Raw genomic sequence first — 16,557 nt, 5'->3', positions numbered from 1 at the left:
TCCCACTTTCCCTGGGAAGCACCCTGGGGCTGGCCAAAGGCCCATGTTTACCTTTCAAGCAGCCACACTCAGAGAAGTGGGAGGACGGGAAACGCCATAATAATTTATTTCATCCAGTCCACCATAACCACAATATGATCACTAACGTGGAATCAACATTCAAATTGATGCTTTGCACTGTCTTGGGTCTAGCCCTCCGAATCCACACAGCACACCACACTGAGACCAGCCACATTCCACGTGTTCAAGGGCCAAGGGTGGCCAGCGGCTACTGCTGGGGACCACACAGCCCCACCTCCCATCCCCGCAGGGTCTCCCAAGAACGCAGCCAGGGGCCGAGGGTCCTTAACTTGCCCAGCTGGCTCGCTGTGAGTCTGGGGTGGCGCAGGCCGTCCCTGTGGAAGGGAGCACCCTGCCAGCAGCCTGTCCCCCGAGGCTGCGCGTTGTCCCGTGTCTCGCAGACTCAGAAGAAGCCGGCGGTCCTCTACTGCTTCCTGCTGGAGACGCTGACCTACGTCAGCAACAATCTGTCCAGGATCAGAATCGCCTCCTGTAACCTGGCAGGTGGGCGCGAGCTCAGGTCTGGCCCGACGCAATCCCAGGGCGAGGGTCTTGCGCGGCGCCACCGTCTCCTGCTTCCTGGCCGGCCTCCTACTGCCGGCCGAGTCCCTCTGCTGTCGTTTTAGGGATTATGATGAAGCAGATGTCTGCCCACTACCTGAAAAAGCTGGACTTCCCCTCCCTCCGCAACTGTGAGTGCTGCAGCCGAGGCTGGGGGCAGAGCCAGGTGACCTGGGCTGCTATCCTGGGGGTGTGGCCAGGGAGAGACGGGGGCACGGCGGGGCGGGGTCTCTAGGAAGAAACACCACCTGCACTATGCCAGGCGGCACGCGTTTCCTCGGCAGCTCGCAGGTGCTTGCCTGAGCTCTGGCCAAGCCGTCTGTGGCGGGCGGTGGGCCCGGCTCCTGCCGTCTCTGGGTCCCACATGCAGCAGGCAGCCTGGGGGGCAGCAGGTCTTTTCCCCTTTGTGCCCGCCCCCAGCGCTCCAGGAACTCCAGCTGGACACGGACCCTGGCGTCCGGAGGGCCGCCCTGGAGACCCTCCAAGTCTTGGACGGCTGCAGCCAGCACTGGGTTTCGGCTTTGCCAGGAGGAAGGTCCTAGGTGGCTGGTGGTTCCTGGTTCGGACGGGTGGAAACCACGAGTGTGCCAGGTCCTCCACGGCCGCGCGCGCTGTTGTGCACTTGAGTTTGTTTTAAGATAAACTTTGCTTTCCTTGTTTTTCAAATAAATCTCCTTAGCCGTTTGCAGTGCAGCTCAGGTCCGCGAGGTGGCTGCACCAGGGTGTGTCACGGCCCCCGCTGGGACCCCAGTCCCGTCTGCAGAGGGTGCGCCCTCTGCCAGGCACCAAGCAGTCGTCCAGCTTCCGCACCAGGTACCCTGCTCCGGAAGGGAAGGGCAGACGACACACAGCCAGGGTGGAGGTGCTGTGGTGGCCGCGTCAGCCTGGGCACAACCCAGGATGGCTTCGTGGGGGAAGCCATGTTCACACGAGGCTTGGCCTACAGTTACCAGGGCACATTTGGGTTGCTGGACCAGGAGTCCAGGGAGGCTGAGTGTGCAAAGGAGGCATGGGCCCCACGTGCAGGAAGACTTGTCCCCCAGAGCAAGCTGTCTGGCAGTCCCCGAGCAGTCACCCCGACTTCCAGGCTGTCCCCCTACACCTGCTGCAGGCAGTACCAGTGGGCTGTCCACAGGTGATGGCTCCCAGGGACCCGTGAGCTGGGCTCCGCCTGGAGCCGCACGGGGCTGCCGCTAAAAGCCGGATCCCACAGACGTGGCCAGCAGTGGCGCTGCGCTGACCGTACACGGGGCGACGGCCGTGCTCCGTGCAGTCTGTCCCAGGGCCTGACCCCGCAGAGCGCCGTCGGAGGTGGCACTGCTGGTCCCAGGAGGCAGTGTCTCTTCACGACCGGCAGCAGAGCCAGCCCCGCCAGGTGCTGACTGAGCTCTGTGGCCGCGTCAACAAAACGCCATCGAGTTAAGCGCGCCCCGGACGCAAGGAGCCTCCTGCAGCCTCTGAGCTGGGGTTCGCAGAACTGGAGCCAGAACGCACAAGGTGGTGACAGGAGACCAGCAGAGAAGCAGCGTCCTGGAGCACGGGCGCCGGCCCTGCCATCTGTGCTGTGACCGTTCACAGCCCCGGGAGCCCCCGGGCACCGCAGGCCAGAGTAGCCGGGCCAGGCCCTGGGGAAGTGAAAAGGCAGTAGGCGGGGACGCCAAGACACACCTGCCCTGACACACAACTCGCCTCCAGGTGTGTGCCCGAGGACGGCCACCTGTCCCCGTCTGCAGACAACCAGGACGGGGGAGCACAGTGTCTACCTGGAGCTCTTAACACGCGAGACGCCCGCCGGGGCAGCCCCCGGCCCTGGCCCTCCTCCACAAGACGTGGACGGAGATGGGAAGCGGGAGCACGCAGCCTGGCTGGGGAGACTCGGCACCGCCCCAGCACCCCGGGCAAGGATGACGAGGGAAATGCGTGGGCCGGGCTCTCAGCAAGCAGCAGGCCGAGAACGGCTAGAGGGCGGGCAGGGCCCCTCCGCCAGCCCCGACTGAGCCAGGCCGCCTGTTAAAGCTGACCCTGCCGAGGTGCGAGGCTTTGGCCGGGTTCTTGGCCACCAGCAGGCTGACCGCTCACGGTGCGGTGGGCTGACCCGTGGGTCCCTCACATTCCTAGGGTGGGGTTCCAGCTCCCAGCATACCTGACCTCGCTGGCATCGTGACCTCGGAAGCGGTTAAGCCACTGACCTGGGCTCCAGCGTTATTTCAGGAGGCTGAGCTGAGCCGTCCGGTGTTGGCGAGGCGGCTGTCTTCCGGGAAGCCGGGTCTAATGAGACAGTGCGCTGGACGGTGCCCCGGCGACACTGGGGCCGCGGGGCCCACCTCTTCCCGCTGTTTCCTTGCTCCTGGACGAAGGGGCTCCGGGCTGTGAAATCCCCCCACGGGGAGGACGCGGAGCTCTGGCGCAGGGGCTGAGCTGCAGGCGGCGCAGCTGCGGCCCCCTCTGCTCCCCACGGCAGGGCCTGCGCGGCTCCGTACCCAGACGACGTCCTCGTGATGCGGGAGGCGGGGCACGTGTCGCCGGAAACGTCCCCGTTCAAAGGAAACAGAAAGACGGGTCTCCAGAGACGTCTGGGAGTTTTTTAATTAAGCGACTTTATTTCCATGACTTCGTCCCGGGGCCCGAGCGCCGTCTGACAGAGTGGGTGCTGCTGAAATCTGTCTAAGGGCAGGAAAGCCAACCAGGTTCTCCCGTCTTTGTGATGCCGAAGAAAAAGCCACAAACCAGAGAGCAAGGGGGACAGCGCTGCACACTGCCCGGTGGAGACGCCGGCACTGCCTTCTAGCGACAGTCACTCCGTCCGTCTGTCTGGAAAGCCGCGCTCTCGCCTCTGCGGGCAGAAAAGACAGATCCGACTGCAGCCCCATCTGACAGGGCCCCCAAAGCCAGGCCCCACACAGCCCCCTGCCTTCCGGTCATCCCAGGGCGTGCACAGAAGTATCTGTATTCACGGTAGAAGATGCCCCAAGGAATCAGACACAAACCCAACAGCGATCCCCACACAGGCAGTGCAGCTGTGGCCCGTCCCCGGCTCTCCAATGCTGGCCACTCAGGACAAAGAGCGAGACTACACAGTCCCCGGCTCTCTGACGCCGGCCACCCTGCACTGCCCGTGTCAACACAGAGGTCCTAACAGTGAAGCTCACTGCCTCATTTACAAATGGGAGAACCCGCCTGCTCTGCCGACCTCATCCGATGGGAGGGTTCTCTCCACGCGGTGTGAGAAAGGACACGTGGGCGCAGTGGTTAGCCTGGTGGTTAAGACCCCGTGTGAGAAGCCTGCATCCCACCACAGAGGCCTGCGTTTGAGACCAGGCGCCACCTCCACTCCAGCTCCCTGCTACTGCACCTGGTGGGCAGCAGGTGATGGCTCAAGTACGCGGGTCCCTGGAAGCCACATGGGAGACCCAGACAGCACGAGGATGATCTGGCCCCTTCCTCAGACCGGTCACAATGGTTTAACGCCCTCACATTGTGCCTTAAGATGGCGTCTGGTGCTGGCCACCGAGACCGACAGTCGAGTTCCAGGGGGACCTAAGTGCCCCCCTGCAGGCGCCGGGGCGCCTGCTCACGACACGGACCTGTCTATAAAGCTGTCCCCTCCACGTGGCCTTTAGGCCAAGCAGGTGAAAAGGCACGAGGTGATTTTGCACTGGGGTCAGGTGGGACAGGGGCCCGGGGGGCCCAGGGCGGGATGACAGTGAAGGAACAGGAGGCTGGGCAGGGCACTGGAGGAGTGGAGACAGCAGGACAGCACACGGCAGTTCCGGGTGCCCGGCGTGGCTCTCTGGGTGGGACTGTCTTCCGTGAAGTCCTGCCTTTTACGAGGACCAAGGTTATCCTCAGAGGGCAGCTGGCAGCAGCGTGCAGGCGTGGCACTGCGCTCAAGGCCGTTCCCTGAAGAAGGGGCTGGGGGCTGTCTGAGGCTTCCCCCTCCCAGAACCCCTGCAACGCTGGCCGCCAGTCACTCGGCTGGTGGGTTGGTCTTGTAAAGCCCAAGGGGCACAGGAAGGGGCTGAGGGGGCGGGGCAAATGGCCCAGGACCACCAGCGAGCCCAGCTCCAGCGGAGCACTGGCGGAGACCAGGAGCCTGCCGCGCCGCGCCCAGGGCTGGGCCGCCCTCCTGGGCTCCCCCTCGGAAGGGTTCTGGCCGACAGCAGATGACGCAGCCTGTTCAATCTGCTGCTGGCGAGCCCACACGTGATGTTATACACACGTGACATCACAGAACACGCGTCTGATGCGTCTTTCTCACACACACACGTGTGCACGCTCACACACATTCCTAATGGAAACGCTGGTTTAGAGGAAGGAAAAGGGGAGAGAATGCTTAGAAACAAATACCCAAGAATGTTCTGGAATTTGTCCAAAGGCACACGCAGGTCACTACCGCAGGAAGCCGCCAGCCCCAGCTACACAAACTCACCTTCTCTTCCCCGCTGGGTGGTCCGGGCCTGGGGAGTCCCAGGAGTCGGCCTGGGGTGCGCGCAGCTGGGGGTCCGGCAGCCTGCGGCGCTTCGCAGGGGACCAATGGTCACCCCTGGTGGCTCCAGCAGACACCCCGTCCTCCACTGCGCTCGAGCCCAGTGCGCCTTTTCTGTGCCACTGGGCTGACAGCGACAACTTCTGGGACCGGGAGTCCGGGTTCGGTTTTCCCAGGACATCGTCTGTCCGGTGCCGGGCCTGCGCACTTGCCGTGTCTGGAGACGCTGCGACCGGCCGCGGTGCCGTGCTGCAGTACTCCCGATGCAGCTTGTCAAACTCTTCTTTAATCTCATCGTAACGATTCCTCCCGCAGCCCAGAGGTTCTGTCCTGGGTCCTGGAACAGCTCCGCCGGGTGACGCCGCCTTCCTAAGCAGGCCAGGGCTGCTTCCCGGGACAAGGCTCCTCGCCTGCTGCGGGCGGCCTGGGCTCGGCACGGGGCTGGGCCCTGCAGGCAAGGGAGAGGGACCGTCCTCTGGCCGGCCTTGGCCTGAGTCCACGGATCTGCCCAGGCGCTCGAAGGCCTCCCTCAACGTCTTGCCCTTCGCTCTCACAGACAGACCCGGCCTGTGGGTTTCGAAGCTCCAGGAACCCCCTGGGCTCACCGGACCGCCGCTGTACAGGCCCACGGCCCAGGAGTCCGCGAGGCCCGTGTGGCGAGGCTGCCTGCCGGGGCTCAGGGCGTACTCCCGATGCAGTCTCTCAAATCGGACCCGGATCTCCCTGTAGCGCTCCCTGCGGGGGCCCTGTGGCGTTGCTGGTCCAGAGATGAGCTTCACAGGGGAAAGCAGCCACTGCAGCATCCCGAGCCTGCGCTCCCGGCCCAGGGCGCGCACCGCTCCGACGTCCGAGCCTGCCGGAGCCGAGTTCCTCCGTGGCGTCAGCTGCAGCTCCTTCCAGCCCGGATCTGACGTCTGCACCTGGGATTTGTTGCCTTCAAGACAAGCCCTTTCCAATTTAAAACCCGCCTTACGGCGAGAAACATCGAGTAGGTTCTTGCAGTCTCTCAGTGGTCCCGCACCCGGCTCCGGCTCCGGCCCCGGCAGGGGTGGGTGCGAGGAGCTCCCCCGGGAACGCCTGCCCGCCTCGCAGTACGTCCTGTTCAGCCTGCTCCTCCACCTGTGCCGCCGCCTGCAGCTCCAGGCTTGAAGCACAGACGCTCTGGTGGAGATGACGCACGCCGGCTTTGCACTCAGCAGCCGGCTCATGGAGCGCAGCATCCCCGCGTACAGCTCGCTGATGGTCACGTCGCACAGCTCCTCAGCCGCCCAGGACCGGCCGCTCCCGTCCGTCCCCAGGGAGCAGAGGCTGTCGTCTTGGTGTTCCGTGCCCGTGTCTGTGGAGCCAGGATGCAGGGGGCACTGCTCCTGGGGCGGCGAGGCCGGCTTAGCCGGGCCCCCGGGGCTGCTTCCAGAGACCCCACCACGGCACCCTGGGAGAAACACACAGTCACACGTCCCTGTGCAGACATCATGGAACTCGAGGCCGGACCGCGACCTTCTCAAAGCAACGATGACAATAATGACAATGACAATGACAGTAAGAAGCCCCAGGTTCCGAGGGAGAGGTTCCTTTCCAGGCATCAAAACTAGACTCCTGCTTTCCCACCCCGGGACTGACCTGGAACCTGCTGTCTTCGAGAGCTCACTGGAAGGCAGGAGGTGCCCACACACTTCCCGCCAGGTTGGGCGGGAGTGAGCTAAGCATCCCGAATGCACTGCTTCGCGCAGCTGTGACTTCTGCAGGATGCGAAATGCTTTATGTATTGGGAAAAAAGTGTCACGCTCACTAAGCAGAAGGGGAGGAGGGCGAGAGGTGCCGCCCTGCGGGGCTCCTGGGCTCTGGACAACCGGCCAGGTGAGCACGCTTTACTGCGGTGATGACCCAGAGGGATGGACATCGAGTCGGGGAGGGCCGGCGCTGTGGCACAGCAGGTTAACCCTCCACCTGCAGTGCTGGCATCCCATGTGGGCACCGGTTCAAGTCCTGGCTGCTCCACTTCTGATCCAGCTCTCTGCTATGGCCTGGGAAAGCAGTAGAAGATGGCCCAATCCTTGGGCTCCTGTACCCACATGGGAGACCTGGAAGAAGCTCCTGGTTTTGGCCTGGCCTAGCCCCAGCTGTTACAGCCATCGGGGAGTGAACTAGACGATGGAAGATGTCTCTCTCTCTCTGCCTTTCAAACAAGTAAATAAATCCTTACACAAAAACAAGAACTGATGGGCACAGCTAAAGGACACGGAGGCCAGCCTGAGGGGCTCCCCAGGCCCAATCCAGGACCGCCGGAGCACTGGCCCGGACGCCAGCAACAAAACACGACATGAATTTAAAAACGGCCCGCGAGTCCTGATTCTGAGACAGTAAACACCTGAATCCTGAGCGTGCAGAGGAGACACAGTGAGGGGACAGCCCCCCCTACGCAGAGCAAAGCTGACCACGGAGCCACCAGCCTTGGCCACCATCGCCACTGCACGCCAAAACCACTGGGTGGAAAAGGCCGCCACAGACGGCACCCAGGGCTCTTGAGCAGGCCCCACCTCAACTAAACCACCGGACCCAAAGGCCAGCAACGATGGGACAGGCTGGCCGGAACCTGCAGGGCTCACAGCACCACCCAGCGAGCGCGTGTGCCAGCAGTGCTCCCACGAGCACAACCCAGGAAACAACCAGGCACCTCCACGCCCAGGGCCGCCCTGCAGAATGACAGGCCTGGACCGCTCCAGAGAGCCAACGCCAGGGGTGCTGCGGGCTGGGGGGGTGACAGCTGAACAGTGAGGGACCCACAACTCGACCCGCACACACACAGCCACACAGACACACACACGGCTACGACAGACGGGGCAGGTCCTGTCAGTGTCAGTGTTTCATGTCTACCATATGCTCAGCTTCTTACACTCCCCTGGGGGGTGCCCTGTTCTTAGGGGACAGTGTGCACATGGATGTGCGTCCACGTGCGCGTGTGCACAGGACGCAGCTGGTTTGACAGGAGGGTCCCTGTGGCGTGCAGGGCAGCCACGCCCACCGCACTGCTCCTGTGCCCGAGTGAAGGGGATGGGCCACACTCACCAGGGGCAGGCGTAGCTGGCCGGGCCAGGGTCTTGTACGTGTCCTTCCCATCTCTGAGAGCTGCTCTCTGAAATGAAAGCCAACAATCGCGAGAGCTGTCAGGTGCCGAGGCCCTGGGCGCGTGGAGCCAGTGCAATGCCTCCCCCGAGGGCGGGGTAAGGAGCTGCTCCCCTTTCAACACACGGCGGGCAGCAGCAGGGCGGTGTGGACAAGCACGTGGCCGTGACACTCCCAGCAACATCTAGCAGTCCACATGGCTCCAGGGACTCCCTCCCCCCGACGGGAGGGCTGGTGGCCTCTCTTCACCGTCCACTGTGACAGCAAGCACCTCACGGCAGCTGGTGACGGGCAATGACCCCCGGGAGCTGCCCCGCCCTCCAGTCCCCTGGCCAGGTCACACAGCAACCGAGAGGACGCCACTCGCTGCGGGCGGTGGAGACAGGCCCCTCCAGGACCCGTGGTGCTGCCGCGGCCGCAGGCACGGCAGGACCTGTGCTGGGAGAGGGGTGCTCTTCATCGTGCCGGGCCCTGCCTGCCTGCTGGGAGCCAGGGCGTCCTCCTTGGTGTGAGTGACGTTGACAGAAGGCAGGAAGCTGAAGAGGTGACCCCTGTGTCCCTGCACTGCCAGGCTCCGTTCCGCGGGCAGAGCTCCGGGAGCAGCTGCAGGGTAACGGGCGCTCAGGCATCCAGGGGCCTCCTCCCTTCCCACCAGAACACGGACCCAGGGCAGCTGGGACGAGCCGGAGCCCCTCACACCAGGGAAGGGGGGCTCTGGTCCCTGACTGTGCAGCTCAAAGCCCCTCTGCCCAAGAGCTCGAGCCCCACGCACGGCCCCAGATTTCTGCAGTGGGCAGCGGAGGGCACACCCCCAGGGCTCCGGCCTCCAGCAGCTGCCCCAGTGGTGCTGCCCCAGGGCAGGGGAGGTCTCAGAGCCTGGAGCCGTCCTGGCTCTGAGCAGTAACACGGGCACAGCGCGTGCAGGGCGCCCTCCGCCTACGGGAGCCGTCCTGGCTCGGAGCAGTAACACGGGCACAGCGCGTGCAGGGCGCCCTCCGCTTACGGGAGCCGCCCTGGCTCTGAGCAGTAACACGGGCACAGTGCGTGCAGGGCGCCCTCCGCTTACGAGCTCAGGGCACACACATTACCTCAAAAAACTCCGCGTCTTGCAGCAGTATATCCACTTGGGTCAAATACTTCCTTCTCAACTCAACTTCCAAAGGGCCCTGGGGCGCTGCGGGCTGACGGGGGAGAGGCGGTGTTGAGAAGGCTGACCCGGTGAGCTCTGGACTGACTGGCAGGCTCAGAACGCACAGCTCCCTCCACCGGGCTGTCCCGAGTAACCTCTCCTCCCACCGTGCCAGAGGTCCAGCCCCTCGGTGCTCCCCCGGCCCAGCAACCTGGCCCTAGGCCGGTCACCCAAGTACAGTTTAATAAATAAGTCTGGCGAGGTTTATGACAGCGTTCCTGGAACAGGAAAACACCCGGAACAACCTCCCAGGAGTTCAGGGCCCAGCGCCAGGAGTGAGCCCTGGCCTGTAAGGAGACCATGACCAGCCCAGGAGGCCAGGTGGCTGGCTCCACAGCCCTGCTCCACTCCTGCACCTGCTCGGGGGAGGCAGGGGTGTGGGACCAGGAGGTACCAGCCACTTGCTGGGGCAGGGCCAGCACCCCACTCCTCTGGCTGAGGACACCCTGCCTGTCCCCCAGCCCTGCAAGATATTTACAAAGTGCCCCCCCCCACGCTGAATCACTGCCTCTTCTCCTAAAAGTGCCACGTGGGTGCCTGGCCACAAACCTGCACCCAAAAGCAATCCCGTGGTAAAACCAGACGCCAGCTCTCACGGTGTCTGACGGCAGGCGACCGGGGCTGGGAGACGCCTGTGTGCACCCCACCCCCATTCCCGACCCGCAGGAAGGCGAGATGGCAGGTGGCCTCTGTGACCCGCGGGGCACAGGGGAGACCACCGTACAAACACCACTGTTGACGTGGTGCCAGCTCGCAGGTCACATGAGCTCGCGAGGGCCAATCTGGAAGCGCTGGCTAGAACACCCCCTGGTGGGTGACAGGCTCTGGGCAAGAACTCGGAACCCTGCATTCAAGCCTGGGGGCTCAGTCCAGGCAGGGGGGACCACGCTGCCAGGTGTGTCGCCCCACATCACTCAGAGCCACGGAAGCCAGGCGCCACGGCCAGCCTGAGAGGGAGGCACGTGCTACCTCAGGGGGCCTCAAGGGGGAGCCAGAGAACGCGAGGCCTCAGGCCGCCTGCCGTCCCTGGCGCACACAGTTCTCACCACCACAGCCCGGGCAGCCGCAGCCTCCCGCTCCGGAGACGCATCCACATCGCTGCCTTTGGAGCCTGAAAGAAAGAAGGAAGGAAGGAAGGAAGTCGACGTCAGAGCTGCGGGGAGCCTGCGTGTTCCCCTCCAGGACGGTGCCTGTGCCGCCTGGAGGATGGAGCAGGTGCTACTGTGAAAACCTCACGGCCTCGGGAGCGGCCCTGAGGACGGGGCCCCGCGTGGCCGCCCACGGAGGGGGCGACCCTGAGGACAGGGCCCCGCGTGGCCGCCCACGGAGGGGGCGACCCTGAGGACAGGGCCCCGCGTGGCCGCCCATGGAGGGGGCGACCCTGAGGACAGGGCCCCGCGTGGCCGCCCATGGAGGGGGCGACCCTGAGGACGGGGCCCCACGTGGCCGCTCACGGAGGGGGCGACACTGAGGACGGGGCCCCGCGTGGCCGCTCACGGAGGGGGTGACCCTGAGGACGGGGCCCCACGTGGCCACTCACAGAGGGGGTGACCCTGAAGATGGGGCCCCGCGTGGCCGCTCACGGAGGGGGCGACCCTGAGGACGGGGCCCCGCGTGGCCGCTCACAGAGGGGGTGACCCTGAGGACGGGGCCCCACGTGGCCGCCCACGGAGGGGGCGACCCTGAGGACGGGGCCCCGCGTGGCCGCTCACAGAGGGGGCGACCCTGAGGACGGGGCCCCGCGTGGCCGCTCACAGAGGGGTGACCCTGAGGACGGGGCCCCGCGTGGCCGCTCACAGAGGGGGCGACCCTGAGGACGGGGCCCCGCGTGGCCGCCCACGGAGGGGCGACCCTGAGAGCCCGCCACAGTCGTGGTGGTGGGAGCACAGCTGTGCACCACCCCAGCTCCTGGAAACGCGGCCCCCCAGTGCCGCCCGCCGTGCCGTCCAGGCAACGGGGACTCTGTGAACCGTGGGGGCCACGCGTGGCCAAGGAAGGCCGAGGAGCTGGGTTTGGGTTTCACGTAGTTTTCAGAGAACTTGGACAGTCACAGCTAGCTGTGGACACCGTGCTGGACACCGTGGCTCCCGAGTGAGCAGTCTGAAAAATCCACACACCTAAGGATTTACAGAGCTCAGTGTGGCTTCCTGCCAGCAACGAGAGATCACCCGTGAACACCTCGCTCCATCAGGGTCTTCCCTCTGCTCTCAGAGCACCGGTCTGCGCTGTGGTGCAGGCGAGGCGCGGGGCAGGGGCCGGGCGGGGCGGGGCGGGGGCTGCAGGCGGCAGGTGTCTAAGGGTCCGGTACAAGCTGCCTGCCGCTCGAGGGGAAGCCCCGTGTGCGGAGCCTTCATCAAAGCGGGGTCTCTTCTGGCCGCGGCGGTGGGTGGGGGGGGGGCTGGAAAGGCACCATGCTCTGGACCCTGGCCTTTGCCAAGAGCACAGGAAGACAGCGTCCGGATTCCCACACGTGTCCCTGGGCACGGGAGCTGAGGCAGGGACAGCAGCCGGCACGACCGGGTGGCATCAAAGGCTCAGGACGGCGACGCCCCGAGCAGGAGGAAAGGACAGCAATGGCGGTGGACGGTGGACGTGCACCGCGGGAGGAACCTAAGGGAGGGGGAGCCTGCAGGTCTGGACAGGAAGTGCCTGAGCAGGGAGACGCTGGGCGCTCAAACAGCCCCAGCGAGTGGCCTGGGCCGGAGGCAGAAGTCAGCGCGAGTGGGTGGGGAGGGAGACGCGACCCCAGGAGAGGCGGGGACCTGCAGGGCGCAGAGCTCGCAGGCCAGGGCCAGGGCTCCCAGATGTTTCAAATGCCACCGAGGGGAGGGGAGACACAGCCAGAGAAGGCACGCGGGTCTGGCAGCCTCACGCAGAGCTCAGCCTCAGTGGCGTCACAGAAGCCAGATGGGGCCGGGGCAGAAATCACACAGCAAGGGCTGCGGAGGGACCGGGACAGAGGGAGGTGGTGAGGAGGGGACAGACGGGGCTGGGGGCGCCTCCTCTAACACGCTCTCCGTCAGGGCGGAACCCGGGCGTGTTTGAACACTGCCGGATACATCCAGAAGAGAGGAGGAGGGGCGCTGCAGGGACCCCAGGGTGGGCGGGGCGGGGCCCAGGCAGAGACCCCTGAGGGCGGGGCGCCGGCGAGGGGCGGGGTGCTGGGGAGAGGCAGAGAAGCTTTGCTGCAGAACCAAGGGCAAACCCGGCCTCCCATGAAATCTCCATTGCTTTACTTGTTCACGGCTGTATGAGCGCCACTCACGTGCCAAGCACCACGGACGCACCTGTGGGCAGGGCTCCCTACCCGCCAGGAGCCCGGGGGCAGACCCGGGCACTTTAGGATGTTTAGTTCCTACGATGCATCCTGGAAAAAATAAAAACCTCAACAGCGAGGAATCCAGACTTCAAACTCTGCGGCAGGCACGGAGCAGCCTGCTGCCCTGCTGCCACCAGAGGCGACACTCACCGGCTTCCGGGCCCCGCGTGCTGTCCAGGGAGACCTCATGACCTTGGGACGCGGTCTGCAGGGGGCCGTCGCTCCTCCTCACCTGCTGGATGGAGGACGCTTGTCAGTCACAAACAATCCCCCCGCAACCCCGAGGGGACCAGAGCTTCACCAGGCTCCCCGTGCGCCCCCTTTAAAGAAAGCCCCAGAGCTCCTCAAGACATTTCTTTATTTTATTTGAAAGGCAGAATCAGAGAGAGAAGTCTTCCATCCGCTGGTTTACTCCCCAAATGCCCGCAACAGCCGAGGCTGGATCAGGATGGTCAGAAGTCCAGAACTCAAATCGGGTCTCCCACAGGGCTGGCGGGGCCCCAGAGCACGGAGCCACCACCCACCGCCTTCCCGGCTGCGTATCAGCAGGAAGCCGGATCGGAAGCAGAGCAGCCAGACTTGAGCCAGGCCCTGACACAGGATGCAGGCATCAAACGGCAGCTTCACCGCTGAGCCAAACGCTCAGCCTAGTCAAGATTCTTCCTGTGAGTCCCGGTTGCCCCTCTTCCAGTCCAGCTCTCTGCTGTGGCCTGGGAGAGCAGTGGAGGATGGCCCAAGTGCTTGGACCCTGCACCCATGTGGGAGACCCGGAGGAAGCTCCTGGCTCCTGGGAGTGAACCAGCAGCTGAAGACCTCTCTCTGCCTCTACCTCTAATTCTGTCTTTCAAATGAATAAAATAAATCTTAAACAGAACAAAACAAACAAGAACGGCAACAGGCAATGCGGCGAGGCTGGGGAAGGCGAGCCCCCACGCGCGGGGCTGCAGCACTTCCCGTGCTCCCCGCCGTCAGCCTCCCCACCCCGCAGCACGGCCATCGTCGGACATCAGATACCTGGGCTTGTGCCTCGCTTCCCTCCTGTATCAGTCGTCCACCCCACATCCGCCGGCCTTCAAAGAGAAACCAGGCAACGTGAGCAGCCCGCGTTCACAGGCAGCCAAGCCAAGTCCCTGCCCTCCCGCCCATGTCTCTGGGGCTAAGGGGTTTTTGTTTTAAGTCCACATTAGGGAAATTTGTCATTAACGGTCCTTCATTAATGGGAGGGAGCAGCCTGTCTAAACCTAAGCAGGGAGCAGAGCCATGCGAGGGCTGCTCCTTCAACAGACCCACGCGCCACACCCGCGAGGGCTGACGCCCTGAGGGCACCCCCCTGCCTGGGGAGCTGAGCGGTCTCGGGGGTGCTGGATTCGTTCCACACGCGGCCCAAGCCCGGCAGTAGCAGATCTGCGGTTCAAGGACGCTGTCCTGCCTGCCGCTGCCCGGCTCGCAGAACCCGGCCTCAGTGAACCAGGACAGCCGTCAGCGACAAGGGCACACACGCACCGCGTTCTGAGCCCTCTGCAAGCGTACGCGCAGTGCGCACACACAGCCCGTCCACAGGCAGGGGCCTTCTGCCCGCGTGCTGGGGCCAGGGCGTGCCCTGGGCTGGGTCAAACCAAGGCTTTGCCCCTCTGGCGAAGTCACCCAGGGCGAGCTGCTTAACCTCTCCGTGCGGCGTCCACGTTAAACACGGAGCATTCCGGCAACAGTGCCTGTCTCTCCAGGGCACGCGTGCCCGGCTACGACTTCCCACTGCCCACGCAGCGATCCTGCGGCACTGGCAGCTCCATCTGCCCCCTGCGACTCCCTGCAGTCAGGAATCCCCGCCACGGGAGCCCCCGCCATCAGGTACCCGCACAGGCTCTGCCGCTCGGCGAGTGTCGCTGCAGAACAAGCAACTGAATGGTCTGTGCCATCAACATCCGCTATAGCCTGTCAGGGACACAGACCCAGGGGCCGGCCCTGCGGCTCAGCAGGTTAAAGCCCCGGCCTGCAGCGCCGGTTCAAGTCCCGGCTGCTCCACTTCCGATCCAGCTCCCCGCTGATGCTCCTAGGAAAAGTAGCAGAAGATGGCCCGAGTGCTTGGGCCCCTCACCCGCGTGGGAGACCAGGAGGAAGCTCCTGGCTTCGGTCTGGCTCAGTCCTGGCTGTTGCGACCGTTTGGGGAGAGAACCAGTGGGTGAAAGATCTGTCTCTCCTTCTCCCTCTGTAACTGTCTTTCAAATAAATAAATAAATCTTTAAATAGAGAGAGAGAGAGAAACAGAGAGGAAACAGGAACCCACGGAGGAGCACCCCGCAGGTGCTCCGGGCCCCACCCCAGGCCAGGTGTCCCCAGCAGCCCCGCAGGCAGGTGACACCCGGGACGGAAGCAGCGCTAGGCCCTCGGGGCAACAGGGGAGACCCCTCAGCTGCCCCCAGAGCTGCCCAGGGACACCCGAGGCCACCACACACCGGGCCTGCCTGGGGTCCCCAGAAACTAGTTTACCTAATCCCGATGGAAACCAGTAATTCCTGAGCGCGAGTGATGCCCCCCGGCGAACGGGGCTGACTTTCCTATGCGACCCCAATCCTAGAAAGCTCGGGGGGGGGGGGCGGGGGCCCTACCCTGGGGCGTCTCGTAGGTCAGCGTCGCCATCTCCACCAGCGGGTCGTCCTCGAAGGGCTGGCTGTACTGTGGGGAGGAAGGGGCGTCCCGTCAGGTCCCGGGGCCGCCGGGGGCCCTGGCCCACGCAGAGCAGGTGCAGAGCCCCCAGCCCCAACCGCGCTCTCCCTTCCCGGCACCCCGGCCCCACCAGCCCTCGCCCCGCAGCTGGACCCCCAGGCCTGCCTCTCGGCGCTGCGCACCCCAGCCTCGCCCCCTCCCCTGCCTGCCCCCCACTCCGGAGGCCGAGCCCCCAGCCCCGCCTGCAGCCCCCTCCCCTCCCGAACGCCGGGCCCCGCGGGCCTCGCCCCCGGCCACTCGCCCAGCCGCACCTTCTCTATCAGCCGCTGCATGCGCCTCTGGAAGCGGCGGCGGCTGTCCCTGAGCTTCCGCTGCAGCGCGCCCTCGTCCAGCTCCTGGCGCCCCATGTCGCGCACCCGGCCCAGCCACAACTGCAGCGCCGAACCAGGCCCCAGGTCCCCGCGCGCCGCTCAAATAGGAAACCCCGCCCCGTCCGCTCGCCTCTCGAGTCTCCATTGGCTGGAGCAAGGAGGCCGGGCTCTGATTGGGCCTTTCAAAAAATGGTTCACGCCGCTTCCTCTCGGCCAATCCGAGCCCTCGCTTATGGCCCCGCCCGGAGGCGCGCGTCGGGCGGAAACGAGGGCGAGCGCCCCGGCAACAGCCGCGGTGCGTGAGGCCCCGCCCCCTCCCTGTCTCGCGAGAACTCGCGGAGGCTCGCTGGTTTCTGCCGCTGGGCGCCCGAGGCGGTGCGGCCAGGGCCGTCGGTGCCGCGGGGTGGGGCCGCTGCCCGGCGAGGGGGTCAGGGCCCGCCCACGTCCGCGGGTCTGGAAGGGAAGACTGACCCCCAGCGGTCCGGACAGTGCGGTGGTGTGGCCGGGCCCACGTCCGGCGGTCCGGACAGTGCGGTGGTGTGGCCGGGCCCACGTCCGGCGGGTCCGGACAGTGCGGTGGTGTGGCCGGGCCCACGTCCGCGGGTCTGGACAGCGCGGTGGTGTCGGCCGGGCCCACGTCCGGCGGGCCCGGACAGTGCGGTGGTGTGGCCGGGCCCACGTCCGGCGGTCCGGACAGTGCGGTGGTGTGGCCGGGCCCGTGGCCGGGCCCACGTCCGGCGGGTCCGGACAGTGCGGTGGTGTGGCCGGGCCCACGTCCGGCGGT

At 65.4% G+C, this 16,557-nt stretch overlaps 2 protein-coding genes across 7 annotated transcripts in view; one reads left to right on the top strand and one right to left on the bottom strand.

The window, feature by feature from the left end:
* MROH2A (maestro heat like repeat family member 2A) overlaps positions 1 to 3,214 on the top strand; it is a 42,779-nt gene extending 39,565 nt beyond the window's left edge. Inside the window, exons 38-40 of the mRNA XM_089328883.1 lie at positions 462 to 564; positions 687 to 752; positions 1,042 to 3,214. Coding sequence (XP_089185009.1) covers positions 462 to 564; positions 687 to 752; positions 1,042 to 1,163 — 291 coding nt within the window. The 3' untranslated portion in view covers positions 1,164 to 3,214. The remainder of the gene's footprint in view (positions 1 to 461; positions 565 to 686; positions 753 to 1,041) is intronic.
* HJURP (Holliday junction recognition protein) lies at positions 85 to 15,919 on the bottom strand. 6 transcript variants are annotated; one of them, XR_016231348.1, is made up of 10 exons: positions 15,714 to 15,919; positions 15,345 to 15,411; positions 13,753 to 13,808; positions 12,889 to 12,973; positions 10,466 to 10,530; positions 9,319 to 9,411; positions 8,174 to 8,240; positions 5,051 to 6,539; positions 2,811 to 3,454; positions 85 to 2,246 (listed from the first exon to the last, which is right to left on the bottom strand). XR_016231348.1 is itself a non-coding variant. In XM_089328884.1 (10 exons), the coding sequence occupies exons 3-10, from the start codon at positions 14,658 to 14,660 to the stop codon at positions 3,406 to 3,408; spliced, it is 1,974 nt and encodes a 657-aa protein (XP_089185010.1). In that variant the 5' UTR covers positions 14,661 to 14,788; positions 15,345 to 15,411; positions 15,714 to 15,785; the 3' UTR covers positions 85 to 3,405. The 6 variants fall into 6 exon arrangements, 5 of the variants coding, with proteins under 5 accessions (XP_089185010.1, XP_089185011.1, XP_051690128.3 ...); XM_089328884.1 differs by adding an exon at positions 14,591 to 14,788 and having other exon boundaries at positions 85 to 3,454; positions 15,714 to 15,785; XM_089328885.1 differs by adding an exon at positions 14,591 to 14,788 and having other exon boundaries at positions 85 to 3,454; positions 12,889 to 12,970; positions 15,714 to 15,785.
* Positions 15,920 to 16,557: the final 638 nt, after the last annotated feature.

This window comes from Oryctolagus cuniculus, chromosome 3 (assembly GCF_051225735.1).
Source record: "Oryctolagus cuniculus isolate XC-2025 breed Fujian yellow rabbit chromosome 3, ASM5122573v1, whole genome shotgun sequence".
NCBI lineage: Eukaryota > Metazoa > Chordata > Mammalia > Lagomorpha > Leporidae > Oryctolagus > Oryctolagus cuniculus.
The sequence above is the reverse complement of the archived record's forward strand: the minus strand, read 5'-3'. Positions and strand labels throughout refer to the sequence as shown.